This window comes from Rhopilema esculentum, unplaced genomic scaffold, assembly GCF_057945365.1.
Source record: "Rhopilema esculentum isolate cy_ngs unplaced genomic scaffold, ASM5794536v1 HiC_scaffold_36, whole genome shotgun sequence".
NCBI lineage: Eukaryota > Metazoa > Cnidaria > Scyphozoa > Rhizostomeae > Rhizostomatidae > Rhopilema > Rhopilema esculentum.
This window is the reverse complement of record NW_028300847.1, coordinates 2213799-2228702: the sequence shown is the minus strand read 5'-3', so window position 1 is coordinate 2228702 and position 14904 is coordinate 2213799. Positions and strand designations below refer to the sequence as shown.

The window sequence follows — 14904 nt, the reverse complement described above, 5'->3', positions numbered from 1 at the left end:
CAGCGACGAGGGCTACTTGAATTGTAAATTAGCATTTTCTTATTGAACGGTTTTCAACGAGGTTTTTTTCTGTCTTTTTCAATCTCTTCAAAATTTAACTTTGTAAAGATTTGAACCGATTGTTTAGCGGCCCCTTAAAAAAGACCTTTCTTGCCTAAGCTTCGCAAACTTTTTTGGCTCACCCACTATTGTAAATTGTTCACAATTTTTGCGCGTAAAAAATTTGTGTACAAAGCAAAACTGTAAACGTTGAGCAGCCGAATATGGCTGCAGTATTTTAATACCGTGTCCCGTTAACTTTGCAAGAAGCAATCTCCAATAACGTCTCGTCGATTATTTTTTCGCTTTAAAAACTCTGATTTTTGCTCTCAAGGCCTATGCTTTTGTACATCGTTTTTTAGAATAATATTAAGATAGAATTAAAAAAGAGTCTGTCAAAATCCATTGCACAAAATGTTCCTGAAATGTCAACGGTATCCTATTTCAGTATAGCAGATATGTATAAATGCATATTACAGAGCTACTGTCTATAGAGCAGTGAAGATTCTTTGTGTAACACCTCTGCCTGATTGTAGTTACATTTTAAGAAGAGAAAATCTACAACAGTATATTATAACAAGTCTTCAAACACTATGAGTTTTTGGCTTTCCTTTGCAGTTTTAATATAGATATTCCTGAAAATGAAGTGATATCAATCTGTGCTGAGAAAGCCCACGCTGCAAAGTTACTCTTTTGCAAGTGTCAGTAGCATTCCATTATCCAAAGCTTGCATTGTGCAGCTGCAGTTATATGATATGGCTTGTCTTTTCAGTAACACGTTTGTCACGTTCTCTTGTCTATATTTTTTATGTTTGATAAAACACCGCTACGTTGCCTTTACTACTAGCTGTTGCACTTTCAGAAATTAAGCGTTAATCGTGAAAGAGGTTTCGAATCTTTTGGATAAGAATTCTCCCCCTCTGAAAATTTCCCTTTGTGTCAATCAGCAACAGGAGGTATTGTAGGAAAGATCTCCATGTACTATAGAATACTGATTAGTCGACAGCGGCCATTTTCATTTGGTAATGCAAGGCTATGACCATATTCAAAGGGAATGACAGTCTACTGATCCACAGTATTACAAATTAAAGTGTTCTTTGTGAAGTCCATATAAAGAATTGCATATGGACTTCGATTCTTCTCGAAAAGAGGGCGAAGACGGGGGCCCTGTTGACGAGGAGGAATGCGGGGGCCATGGACCAGGCCCGACACTTTCGCGCAAAACAAAATAAATTTTAGCAAAATCTTTCCACACGAGTCGTCAGTTTGCCATTGGTCCCAATTTCAAACTTGAATCGGAACCTTTGCAAGTGTTCCCCTTGTACACCAGGCAATGACGTATTACAAGTCCATATTTGCAATGTCATCAAGCTCGTTTTTTTAAATGAACGAGAATTCTAACACAGATAAACAAATGAGTACAATATCTGACTAATTCTATTCATTATTTTACATTAAAGCATGATCAACATGCTTCATACTATGAATCTGTAAGCAAACTACAACCCAAGGTTCTAATAAAGTGATACAAGTTGACAATTTCGATTCTTTACCATAACATAGTTGCAGTCTACAGCACATACTGAAATCAGATTTCGCGACAAACAAACAAAATCAAAGACACTTAGCAAAAATATAGCTGGTTAAGCATGCTTGAAGCTAACTATAATTAATCTAATTTCAGACTTATCAACTTTTGACTCTCTATTTCTCCCGGAACTTTTGAAAGTTCTCCATTTTTCTTCCTTTTCTATTAGCAGAAGTCTCCTTATAATAAGAATGTTTGCATTAACTATCATCAGGACAAAGTTTTTTGTTATGCTTACGAAAAAACAAAAATTATTAAAAGAAATTATTAAAAAGTTCTGCTGATCTCCCTGTTCTTGGTCAAATCTCTCTATTTTGCTAACGAAAAATAGAAAAATCTCCAGGTTTTGAAATATTCGGTTGACAGGTCTGAAAATTTAGACTGTTAGACAGATAATAACACCTAAAATGTTATCTCCATGGTTACAGAAAGGACAACAAAATACAGAACTTTTTTTGCAAATTGACACAAGCAAACAACAGCTGCTTATGAAGCGAATATTTTGCAACAATTAACAGCTTTTTGGAGGTCTTAAAGTAAGCTTGATATAGGGTTGAAATATAAGTAGAAATTTTCAACTTACATTATCCGCTTCCCACTGAAATTTGTGTCCCTGATCTAGACAAAATCTGATGGACAATTCAATGCTAGGTGCTCCTAAGCCATCTTCTTCAAAATTACTGTTCCATGATTCCTTAACTATGCAGCTCTTTTGGGAGGTGTCATTAACCTGCCAGTAGCAGGTGCTGTGGCAGATGCCACTACTGAACTGAGGACCTCTTTAGCAACTTCCCTGGAGCAAAAAGTCTTTTCCTTTACCCAGTTACTAGACCTGTGAGTTTTGGCTTTGTTAAATAAAGGCTATTTTCTAAAAGCCTTTCAGTCAACCTAATTTTTTTGAGTCTACTCTTGATTTTCTGTGGCAGTGAGATGATGCCTCTCATTAACTAAATTTATTATGCACAGATTCTGACTGAATGAAGTATTGTATTTAGACAAACTCTCTGCTAAACCATATCGATAAACGAGGAAACAAAATCGGCTTGTAGAATGTGTCCCCATTTTTTAGAAATTTGAAAATTAAGCTAGGTACTACTTATTACTGGGGCTTATGCTACTTACTATATGCTTCAATTTCGATTTAATAAGAACCACATGACAAGTATGATCAACTGGGCCATGGCCCAACAAAAAATCTTTACCTCTATATTAACTAAATAATCCAGTTGACAAAGCAGTCCATTCTTGACATAAACTTCAGGAAATTTGTCACTCTCTATTCCAAGTAAAGTATCTGTAAATAACTCTGATTTGTAAGGGCAATGAATATAATTAGTTTGTTTACTGTAAATCCTCAAATTATGGGAGCTAATTTGAGGGGGAGGGGTCTTATTCAAGGACAGCCTTATAATAATCATCTAGATATCAAGATATAAATCTTTTTAAGATATCAAACAAGGTATAAATCAAAGCATGGAAAGATATTTTAGACGAAAATACTGATATCTTCATGGCCGGTACCTTCATCAAAGATTTAGTTTTCTTCATTTGTTGCTGTGTAAGAATAATGTATTTTTCTGTTGCATCTCTATTAAACCCCAAAGATTGCTTATTAAAAGGGAAAAATTGACATGTTAGAGTGGGGGCTAATTCGAGGGTGGGGGCTATTTAAAACTGTTTAACTTCCAGGATGGGGGCTTATTAGAGGATGGCTTATTTAGGAGGGACAGGGCTAATTTGAGGATTTACGGTACATGAATCCTCTCTTTAATGAAAACTTGTGCTACCTACTGAAGCATTCCCCTGAAGCATTCTAGCAACCAATATCAAATGTAGTTAAACAATCACTAAAATTTACTGGAAGAATGGGGAAAGAGCATTTGACATTGAGACCTTATGGTGCTAGCAATGAAAACTGACCATTATTACACAAACTTTGTACCCTGGGTCAGCTCTAATTGCTAAAGCATTGTTACAGATTAACAGCTAGCTTTGTTCCATCTCCTTTGTTGCATAATTTCAAGCCTCGTTAAAATCTACCTTTGGTCTATAATCTAAGCTTAAAAGACTATCAGTGAACCGCCACCTAGTCATATAAATAAATTCTAAAGTGTGATGTTTACCCATAATTTCACCGTTGCAAAGAATATCAACCTCACTTGTATCAGGTAACTTCAGTTTCATTTTCAAAAACTTTTTGAGATGATCCACAGTGAGGTAGGAAGAGCAGCGAATGAAACTCTTATCCAATTGCCTGAAGTCCTTCTTGATGTCATTTGTCTCCAGGTATTTCAATTGCAATCCTATCTGAGTATCACCAATTAGATTCTTGTTAAAATGTCTGGCCTTCTGGTTATTGTTTTCTTTGCTCTCCTCATCACAGTCATTTGAATTTTTATTCACAATCTCAGAGGTTGGGGAAGAAGGCTCCAATAAAGTTTGGAAGTCAAAATCTTCAGGGATTGGTAGACCTTGAAGAAAGATTTCATGATTCTTAGCCATTATGTATTATGCATTAGACAAATTTTTTAGAGAAGCTTTCAAATATTGATATACTGCCAAAGTGAATATGATGTTACGATTACATATTTTCAAAGTAGGCCATGGGGTTGTAAAACTTTCTACTTGAATACAAATTCTAACAGATTTATCTTCTTGGGAATCTAAAAGGTATCACTGGTCCAGCCTGTTGAAAAAATGTGAAATAGAGCCCTTGAATTATGGCTGAATGTGGCATTTTGACTTGATTTTATTTATCAAAGAGTATGTTCTCATCAGTCAATCATTGCTTTGATTCTCGCGTCGTAATTTCCCTTGCCTGAGTACCTGAGAGTAACTGATTTTGATTTTACTAGAAGTCCAGTTTTAAGCGACGAGATATCCTCATTTATTTAGACGATTTAGCATGTGTAAACAGAACCTTAGTTTGCAGAGGTAGGGCTGCCGAGAGGATTCAGAGGCCTTTAGGGGGAAGAAGAAAGAGGAAGACCTCTGCAAGCGGAGCCAGCAGAAATTTTTGCGACAATGCCCTTTAGATTATCTTAAAATGCATTTCACAATAATTCTTAATTCATTTCTGGCAATCGTTTAGAACATTCTATAATTTTTAGGTATACACCTTCTATGTTTCATTAATTAATTATTCTATTTATTAATTAATTAATTAATTAATTAACTATTCTTAAAACAGATTTCATAACTTTATGTGGTGGCCTAGATCTCGAAGCCCTGGGACAATTTGCCTCCTTGCTCCTCCTCTTGGCGGCCCTGCAAACAGGGGCTTTCAGTACCTCCAGGATCAGCATTCAAAGTTTTTCAATAAACCTTGACTCTTCCTCAAACTTTAGGTGGAAATTGGGTGGCCCTGGATCTGCTAGGTTCTAGACCCCCCCCCCCCCCCCATACCTCGACAGGATGTCATTTGAAATTTTTGGGGGACACTTGCCTCTCAATGACATCCATAGCGCTATCTGTGCCTATTTTGAAGTTTTCAGGGGTTTTTGGTGATACTTTTTCAGTCCTTGTGTTAACAAAAAACCATTGTCTCCCATGCGTGCCCCCTCGCTCCCCCCCCCCCCTCAGGTGTCAACCACTGGAACAAAGGATAAAATCTACTCTGTTTTGTTGACACACATATAAATTTTCAAAAACACAGTATTTGAAACACAAAACACAGCAGAGGCTGGGCATGTGTTTATGTTATTCAGATTTTTGGTCAAATCAAATTCATATAAAGATAGTTTTACGTGAAAAGAAATTAAACTACAATGCCCAATATACTTTGAATTTAAAGTTGGGATCCCTCTTTTCAACTTTTCAACTCAACTTCCTTTTCAACTTTCAAAATAATAACATCAAATAATTAATTATTTTGTCACCTGACAAGAAACGCCTGACCAAAGTTTCTGCTACTAAAATAAAAATTAAAGAATCCTAAAGTATAAGAAAATGAATGACTTAAACTTTCTTTGTCTACTTTGACGTTGCATGTTCAGATCGGGAAAAATCAGCGTAAATGGCTAAGAAGCAGGATATTTTTTATCCAAGAAGACGCGAATATTGAAAGAAATGGCGGTTCTTGTCTATACAAGACACGGGCCTAGACAAAAAGATAAGCACGTGCATAAACAAAAGCTGTTTTGAATCATACCTCTTTTGTGATAGAATTCGCTGATTCTTTGTCGCTCATTTTTCCATAATCCTGGGACAAGCTTGAAGATTATTTCTTCCAAAGTCTTGTCTTCTCTTAGATACTCCCATGGGTTTGTCTCGTGGATTTGTTGATGACAATCAGGACATCGGAACGATTCAGTGGCACTTTCTAAGTATCTCACTAAACAACTTTTACAAAAAGTATGGAGGCATTCCGTTATTGCAACAGGTTTTATAAGATAGCCACGACATAGTTTACAAATAAATATATTGTTAAAACTGGCTGCATTTAAGTATCTTTTGCCTTTCGGGTGCAACACGGACATCTCCCTTCGTGCCTAGGCCCATACTGGAAGACGCTGATGACGTATACAAACTGTAGTTGCAATTTTTTCGTGTAAGGCAAGACTTGGTTAATATTTCAAAAACCTTTCAGCTGCTGGCAGCCTCTTGACCATTCTTTACGATGAAAACTCTACACTATTTGTAATTTAATTTTTTCTCACTGAAAACACCGTTTCTCGATTTTTCATTTCTCGCCTGAACACTGAAATTGATATATTGCAAGAAAGGGCAGAACTGTACATGACCGAACTATAGCAAATCTGAGCGGGCCTCAGCTGAGTTTGGTATGTTAGTATAAGGGTTTGTGTTTTGGCAAACAATGATAAATCTTACAGTCAAGGTAGTTTCAATAAGAGAAAATATTTCGAGGGCATTTCGACTTTAATTTTCCTCGTCCACCACTCCAACATACAAACAAGTCATCACAACCTTTGATCAAGTTTTGTTTGACAGGGTCAAAAGAACCAGCAAGTAAGTTAACTTCTAATAACTGGAACAATTTGTAACAAATGTAAAATGAAGGTTCTAAAATCTGCAAAAAGGTCTTGACAGATGGATATGCTCTTTTATCGACAGGAATGACATTCCAACCCTTTCTCCGAGTTCAAAAATTATCGTAGATTGCTTTGTACCATCTTACTGAACAGACGCCAAAGATTTTAAGAAGCTATGATATACAATGGGATAGATTAATAAAAAGATTCATATGCAAGCTTTAGCAGTATGTTTGAAAAAGACTTAGCAAACAAAAAGTTTTAAAATCAGATAAATTAATCTTAGAATGTGAAGATTAATGTTCAAATGTGATTCAAAAATGGTTAAACAGATAAATAGAAGACGTTTTTATCAGATCATTGAGGACTATTAGATTTGCAGGTGACTCTAAGTGAGATTAAAGTAAAAGCAATTGAAAATGGCACTGTTTAAAAGAGAGCCTTCAATCTCGGATCTTCAAGATAATCGGTATAAGAAGATAGGTTGATGATACGACCATCAGGAGCTGAGCTAATCGGCTGATTTGAAAACACGAGAAAAGACCGTGGAGGCCCGGGGCTAATAAAAACTTTGAGACAACAATTGGTTTTCTTGCTTATATTTTCTTGCAAATGTTTTAGATATCACCCGTAGTAGGCGCTGTCCCTGTGTTCATGCTAGTAGCCTGGTGAGATGACGCACAAAAAATGTTGATGTGTATGGGTGTGAAAGTATGAACAACAGCTGGAAGTTGGTATAATCTAAAAATAATAAAAAATCAATTTAAATAAAAAGTATTGAATCTTGAGCTTTGGATGTGAATGATTTGATTCTGTTTCATATGCATTTATATTGCTATCATTACAAGATTCATTTCAGCTGTAAATTTGAAGGTACCAGTCAACAGACATGGGACACAGGACAACCAAAAAGAGAAGTTTTATTAGGCCGAAGTGTTTATCATTTATAAACATCTTTGTTGCTACTATAGTCATGATATACTGGGTACCATGCCTGAATGAAAAGATAGCCTTCTCTGCCCTCTTTTAGTACTCAGATCTCTGAGGCGAATTTCAACCAACAACTAAACCCCACAATAAAATCTAACAGTTCCCTTGGGGAATTGCCAAAGCCGTTGAACAGGGTGAAACAATATGTAAATTGGCCAAGTATGTGGGCGTGACATGGGTGTGACATCAGCGAGTCATGGTGTGGTGAGTCTCTTCTGCGTGCTTACTTGCGCAGAATAATGAAGGTATCTGTAAGTGTGAAGCATTTGACGTATGTCCTTTGCAGCAGTTCTCATTATTAAAGGCTCATGCTGATTATAATTTGTTTCTTGTAACTTTGAATCCAATTCTTTGCACTGGTGACCAATTCAGCTTTACGATTTTATGGTCCTGCTTGTTGCAAAGTTGGAAACATCCCTGTTGAAACATCCCTGTTGAAATTTATTTTTGCGCCCTTGACATTTAAATTTTTGAATAAATTGTTTTTTAGAAATTAATTACTACCTTGATGTATTGGCAGTATTGGCATATTGCATAAAATTTTCAAGATTTTCAAATTTATGTGGTCAAATGAATACCAATCTTCTAAAAATTCTTTCCCATGTATTGGTAGGTATTTACCTGAAGAGCGACACAACCGAAGCTGTGAATGGAGAAACCTTGAGCTGAAAATTTGGAGAAACCTTGATTTATCTTCGGACAGTGTTAGGCAGGCTTTTACGTCGATTTCATCTGCGTAGATTAGTAACTAGTGCAATTAGTTATTAACAGCAACTTGTGCTGAATACTGACTCAGTTTTTCTGTTTACTTCATTTTCTAGTTGCTTTTATCACAGTTATTACATTGTAGCATGAGCGAATTGACGCAAATCAGTTACAGCTTCATCATTAATAGTTAATTTTGCATAAATTAACTTACAGTATAATAAAAAACCGCTAGAATTTTATGTTTGCCTGCAGCCTGGGTGAATATTCGTGATGTAATAAATGCTTTGTGAAAAGGCCCAAATGACTACTTCTTCAGTGTTTTTTCTTGTTGACAAGGCTTATGGCAAACAGCGATGATGGAAAAACGGGGAATTTGCCATGTAAGGGTGCTTCGTCGGTAAATTTCCAGACTTGTAGTTAAGTAAAATATGGCTTGACCACTTTTTCTGAAAATGAGGCCTGAGCACGTTCTTTCTTCATTGAGCAAAGTAGCGATGGCCTTAACTCTCAAAGGCTGTAGCGAAACGTACTGCCCCGAGCGAGGGGCAAATCACTCCAAGAAAATCTCGTACACCTTTTGTAAAAATCCTATTGTTTTATCTGAAATCCTCGGAAATCCTTTTGTTTTAGGGAAAATCTTGTTCGCTATTTGCAAGAGTGAATTGCCCCTCGGCCCCGAGCTGTACAAGCATCTTTTTCATCTGATCGATCAAGGAAATTTCATATAAACTCATTGAATCTGTCACTCAATTTTGTGTATGAAAAATGAGGAAACTGTGTTCTCGATTTGAAGACTGGACAAAATTTGCAGAGTTATTTAGCTCCAGGGATATGGCAGAGCCCCGAAGTCCCTATTCGGGCGACCCAGCCCATAGCCAATAACCAAGGGACGGCATTAACTATGCCACAAAGCTATTGTGCTCCCTCCAGTCAAAGATTACATGATAAGCCTTGGAAGACATAATACATTATATTGCTACTTGTTTATGGCTTTTCGATGTAACAAGCTCGGAGTTAGAATCAAATTCGGAAACAATTTACATATTGCGTTATGAACAAAGTTGAAATCACTTTGACGTAGGAGTACTAACACTGACAATGTTTTGCACAGGTGTTTTTGAAGCAAAAACAGGAAAACGTCAATCTGAAAGCTTAGTGATAGAACTGGGATCCAGGTGCCAACAGTCATGTAGATATGTTGCGAAATGAAGTATGGTGGTTAGTAAGTCAAGTGTGCAAAGCTATGACTGCTTTCGTCAATTGAAACAATAAAATCTAGTTGAAGGTCCTGGGTCATCTTAGTTTCTGAGCACTTTTGGTACTGCCTTGATTAAAATATGAGTTTAATTTCTCATTACAGGGTGAGGTTATAGTAAATGGAATTCTTGTCAATTGAAAGTAATCCCAAAGATAGTGCCTAGCGCCGATTCTAGAATTGAACTCTTTCATAATTGACGTGATTTCTCTGGAAGGTGATCAGCTACAAGCAGTCGCAGGAGCTGAGCAGCTTTTATTGCTAGCTTTTGAATTCTGGCAAAATATATACAAATATTAAAGAAAATGTTGGTTACATTGCTGCAGAGTCGATAGTCAAGTAAGTTCTTATACAGGGGCAATGACAAATGACACGGGCAGTACTCTATATTGCAATGATGAATTGGTTCTGCCTGAAAAGATTACAAAAGATTTTGTTCTCTCCATTGGCTCTGCATCGTATTTTACAATACCGATTTCGGCTGTTGCCATAATTGGTAATGGCTTCGTTATTGCTGCAATTAAGACGGACAAGAGTCTCAAATCAAAGCAAAACCTCTTAATAGCATTTCTTGCTTTTGCCGATCTATTAACAGGGATAGTATCGATGCCACTGCAAGAAGCGTACGATATTTATCTCATCAAGCAAGGATATGTTCCATGTAACTTATCACTTGCAGCTGTTATTACCAACTCTCTGCTCGCTGCTATGTCGGCAGTTACAATTGCATTGATGAGCTGCGACCGTTTCCTTGCGTTTTGCTATGTGACCAAGTATCGAGCCTGGTCATTGAAGGGACTGTATACAATCATCTATATAGCATCTTGGCTCTTCAGTATCGTTTTCATTGTACTTTTCATCCTTGTTCCTCATTCTAATGTCCTGCGAATGATTGGCACAATTTTCATTTCACTGGTGCTCTGCTTGATTTGCCTGCTAAACATAATTCTGTTCATGTCCTTAAAGGTAAACATCAGAATTATGTCCCGTGTAATGATACAAGATGCTGTCAACAAAAGAAGGAGGCTCTTACGGCAATCAGCAATCACTTTGGTCGTAATAGTTTTGGTTTTTATTCTTTGTTTTCTACCAAGAGCCGTGTTTCTTGCTGTTGCATCAAGTAAAAATCACAAGGCACATCTCTGGACATTGAATGTACTCTACCTTAATAGCGCATTGAATCCACTTATCTATGGCTTTCGCAGCCGAGCAATATTTGATGCTATTGCTAAAATTCTACGATTATGTAAATCAAGAGGAAAATGTACATTTCGTTGTAGATAAGGATCATTTAATACTTACAGGAAAAATGGCAATTGTTTGAAGATAGTCTCAAACTTTAGGAAACGAGGATTAAAAAGTAGTTTGCATGAGCCAAAGGACTAAGATAGATTATTTATGAGTAGGTGCTTTATTAGGCCAATCATGGCTTGCTAGAGAATGGATGTTACCAATGGGCTGGAATATTTGTCAATTTGAACATTGCCCGGAATCGTAGATATTTCGAGACCAATTTATATCTAAACTTCTATACCTAGATCTATAGACCTTTTTATAAATTCAATATCTCAACAGTTGTATGACTTACCCTTGTTCGATAAGTGCTGCCTAACGTTTGAAAACTGATTACATCAACCCAGTATGGAATATTTACATATGAAGGCATACATACATTATGGAACGCTTCTTAAAACTGCACATTGAATAGAAGCCTTATTCACTTATGCTAGTGAGTCGCACATATTACGTAGCCCAGTGTCATCATTGAAAAGAATTGGAATTAACAAAGTTGACTTCACAACTGCCTCCATTCATTTCCTCCATTGAACTGTTTAAGCAAGTCAGAATCGTGAATAATTGCAAGAAGCAGGATGTGGAATCATCATATTACACACAGCCGGCGCAAATACAACTGGGACAACCGAACCAGGGCCTTTCATGTAGCTGAAAATGTTTTTCAAAGTTTCATATGGATTTATTGGGCTTTCTCTACAGCCGATTAACTGATACAACGGTCATGTTGTAACAATATCTTTAACAGTATGTAGAGGTCTGCGAAGATGATAATTTTCTAGAATGAGAGCCAGGTGAAATAATAATTATAATTATGTACAGTATTCAAAATAACACAATGCGTGATTCAACATTGTAGAGCTTTTAAAACGTTAGATTATCGATTTGATTTGCATCTAAAGTTTAAAAAGGCTATAGTTTCGAAATTTGATTTCAAGTTCCTTAGCATCTCGCATCCTGTTTGATCATTGTTGAGTTTTCATCTTCCATTCCGAACAGAATTGATCTTATTCCATTCTGATTACTATGCTTTTTACTGATTCTCAAATGCCATAAACTTTAAAAAAGAAAAGATTTAATAGCTGAGATATTCTCATGATGGTAACATTGCCTTGGTCAGGTGCAGTGGCAGTAATTGGGGCAAGCACAGTTTATTTTTCTGATTCTTTCTTCAGGTGGTCTATACTTTCATATAACTATTGATGAAAAATGGTTACAAAGAGACACTTTTTTGAGTCACACCAAGCCATTTTTGCTGCCAGAGGTAAGGAAAATTTGAACCAAAAAATGTTTAAAAAATACCCCCAAATGACTTTGGGTAAACGTTCTCTTTAATATGCATGGGGTTGACCATTCAGTTACCCAGTGCTGGGACTCTTTTATTGTTATTTCATTTGCTGTATTTGAAATAGTGGGTTCCCAAAATGCTATCATGACCATGAATCATATACTAGTACACTTGAAGTGAAAAGGTTTACAGAATGATCTCCCTTTTTTGCTAAATATGCTTAAGTTGTGGTATCCATTAGTGGTTCTATTTATAAATATAGAATTTTAAGATATAAAATCTAGGAATAAATATAGACAAAATAACATGGATTTTGGCTAGTATTTGTTTCTACGCTTTTGATTATGATAAACAAGCAAAAACTTTCAAAGAGCAATAAAAAGTTGAGTAAATAAATAAAGTATCTTTCCAGATATGTTATAAGATACTTGCATCAGCAGTAGCATGCTTAAATAAAACTGCAGTAAGCTCACACACAGTACATCCTTGGAATAACTCTTCCTATGAGAGTACTTCTCCAAAACTTAAACTGACCATCCTCACTGGAGTCGTATCAGAACCTCATTGGAGTTATATCAAGTGCAAACATTTTAACCGCAAACAAAAACTTGGCAACAAATTTGTTGTGCTGTTACCAAAGTCTTTTTCTTTTTTCCTATTCTAATACCAGTTTTCATTAAAAAATATCTAAGGATAAAAACAGAACTGTGATTGTGGAAATGTCTAAAAATTTGCTCCATTGGCATGGTCTCAAAAAAATTACAGGACCATACTTGTTAAAAAATTCTTAACATTTCTGCTTCCACAAAAACTAACAACAAACCATAGGACAGCAACAAGAAAGTTATATTGCATCTTTGTCAAGAAAATAAAATTTGCAAGATGCTGAGCTTGCTTTATTGCAAATAAATCATGGGGAAAAGAGCTGTTTCAATTGCTTAGAAACTGCATGTATGAATGGTTCACAGGAGAGTTTGCAAAGATGAGGGACTAAAATTGTTTCATCAACTTTTTGCTTAAAAATCTATTTTTTCTCTTAGAGATACAAGAGTCACTCCAAAATTATTGAGATATTATTCAGTAACCGCTTGAGATATGAGTTTGAAATATTTTTGGTAGCTTGCACCATCTATTTCACCCATGTTTTGTAATTTTTGTTAATTTCAAGGGCGGGAAAAAATAGAAAAGGGCTTTGAATTTCATCACCTTTAGATGTTCTTATTTGTTAAAAATGGAGCTTGAAAGACGTGATTTTCACGCAATGATTTATTACGATTTCAAAAAGGGGCTGAAACAAGCTTGTCAGATGAGCAAAAAGAGCAGCGCATCAATTGGTGCCAGTTTATGCTGCAAAAACTTAATGAAGGGAAGTTCAAACAGGTTTATGACATTGTGACAGGCGATTAAAGTTGGATTTACCAATTTGACCCAGAGACAAAGCCCCAATCCTCAATTTGGATCTTTCCAGGTGAAAACCCGCCGCAAAAATTTTGGTGATCCAGAAGCGTTGGCAAAAGGATGGTTGAGTCATTATTCTCAAAGACCGGTCATGTCACAACCATTTATTGCGGATTGGTATGTTAACCACTGCACACTACAGGTTCTAGAAGTTTGGCAAAATAAATGTCCAATGACCAGCTTAAGCTATCTACTTTGGCACCATGACAACGCTTCCGCTCACACAGCTGCTTTGACCATCAACTTTCTGTCGGAAAATTCAGTTGATGACCCACCTGCCATATTCACATGATTTGGCACCTTGTGACTTCTTTCTATTTCCAGTGGTGAAAGAAAAAATTGGCAGAACCAGGTTTGACAGCCCTGATGATGCAGTTTGTGCCTTCCACAAGGCTGTTTCTGACCTAGCTGGAGAACAATATGCCCATTGTTTTGAAATGTGGTTTTATCGTATGAGACCTTGTGTGGAAGCCAGTGGAGAGTATTTTGAGAAACTGTGAAAATTTGAACATGATGCCACTTTTGGTTTTTGAATATCTCAATAATTTTGGAGTGACCCTCGTATTTTTAATCTATTCAGAATTTTTTCTGCAGACTTTTTTATAAATAAGTAGCCATAGATACTTGATAGAAAATTAAATCATCTATTTTAATCATTCAGCAAGTTCTAATTCTATCGATCTTGGCCTTCACACATGCAACAATCTCTTCTACAGATGCCATTGCTCCTACTCCAAAATCACCACAGGCTAATTTTTTCTCCACTGGAGGAATGAAATGATACCCAAAACTTTCCAGCAACTTAATGTGTTGCATGGTTAGTGGATGCTCGTACATGTAAGTGTTCATGGCCGGTGCAAATAACAATGGTTTCTCTCTTCGCCATGCTCTAACGACACAGCTTAACAAATTATCACATAGACCATTCGCTATTTTTGCTAAGGTGTTTGCATCTAAGGGTGAAATTATCAGTACATCTGCCCATTTACACAGCTCTATGTGAAGTATACAGTCACCAATTTTCTTCCAAGTGTCCCACTCATGCTGGTCAGTTAAAATATCTACAGTAACATCATCTTTATTGAAAAATCTTTGAGAATTTTCAGTTGCTACGATCTTCAAAAGGCAACCTGGGAAAATCTTGTTTATTTCATTAATAAGGTGTGGTAACTTTATTGCAGCAACGCTACCGCAAACGCCAAGCAAAATGCACAATGTTTTCTTGTCTTCCTGCTGCATGTTTTGTTTACGGCACCAAGACATTTAGAAGTAGCCTCTCATCCCATTAAGGACC

General features: G+C 36.4%; 3 protein-coding genes across 4 annotated transcripts; 1 reads left to right on the top strand and 2 right to left on the bottom strand.

Annotated features, from left to right (window-relative positions):
- Positions 1-1458: 1458 nt before the first annotated feature.
- On the bottom strand, positions 1459-6333 carry LOC135688026 (polycomb group RING finger protein 5-A). Of its 2 annotated transcripts, XM_065204706.2 has the most exons (3): positions 5778-6333; positions 3751-4098; positions 1459-2921 (listed from the first exon to the last, which is right to left on the bottom strand). In XM_065204706.2, the coding sequence occupies exons 1-3, from the start codon at positions 6103-6105 to the stop codon at positions 2758-2760; spliced, it is 840 nt and encodes a 279-aa protein (XP_065060778.2). In that variant the 5' UTR covers positions 6106-6333; the 3' UTR covers positions 1459-2757. The 2 variants fall into 2 exon arrangements, with proteins under 2 accessions (XP_065060778.2, XP_065060779.1); XM_065204707.2 differs by having other exon boundaries at positions 2801-4098.
- LOC148957236 (uncharacterized) lies at positions 1819-10975 on the top strand. Its single transcript, XM_089115782.1, has 2 exons — positions 1819-1869; positions 9992-10975. The coding sequence occupies exons 1-2, from the start codon at positions 1819-1821 to the stop codon at positions 10853-10855; spliced, it is 915 nt and encodes a 304-aa protein (XP_088971908.1). The 3' UTR covers positions 10856-10975.
- Positions 10852-14891, bottom strand: LOC135688027 (phosphopantothenoylcysteine decarboxylase). The gene has a single exon (XM_065204708.2). The coding sequence runs from the start codon at positions 14871-14873 to the stop codon at positions 14268-14270; it is 606 nt and encodes a 201-aa protein (XP_065060780.2). The 5' UTR covers positions 14874-14891; the 3' UTR covers positions 10852-14267.
- Positions 14892-14904: the final 13 nt, after the last annotated feature.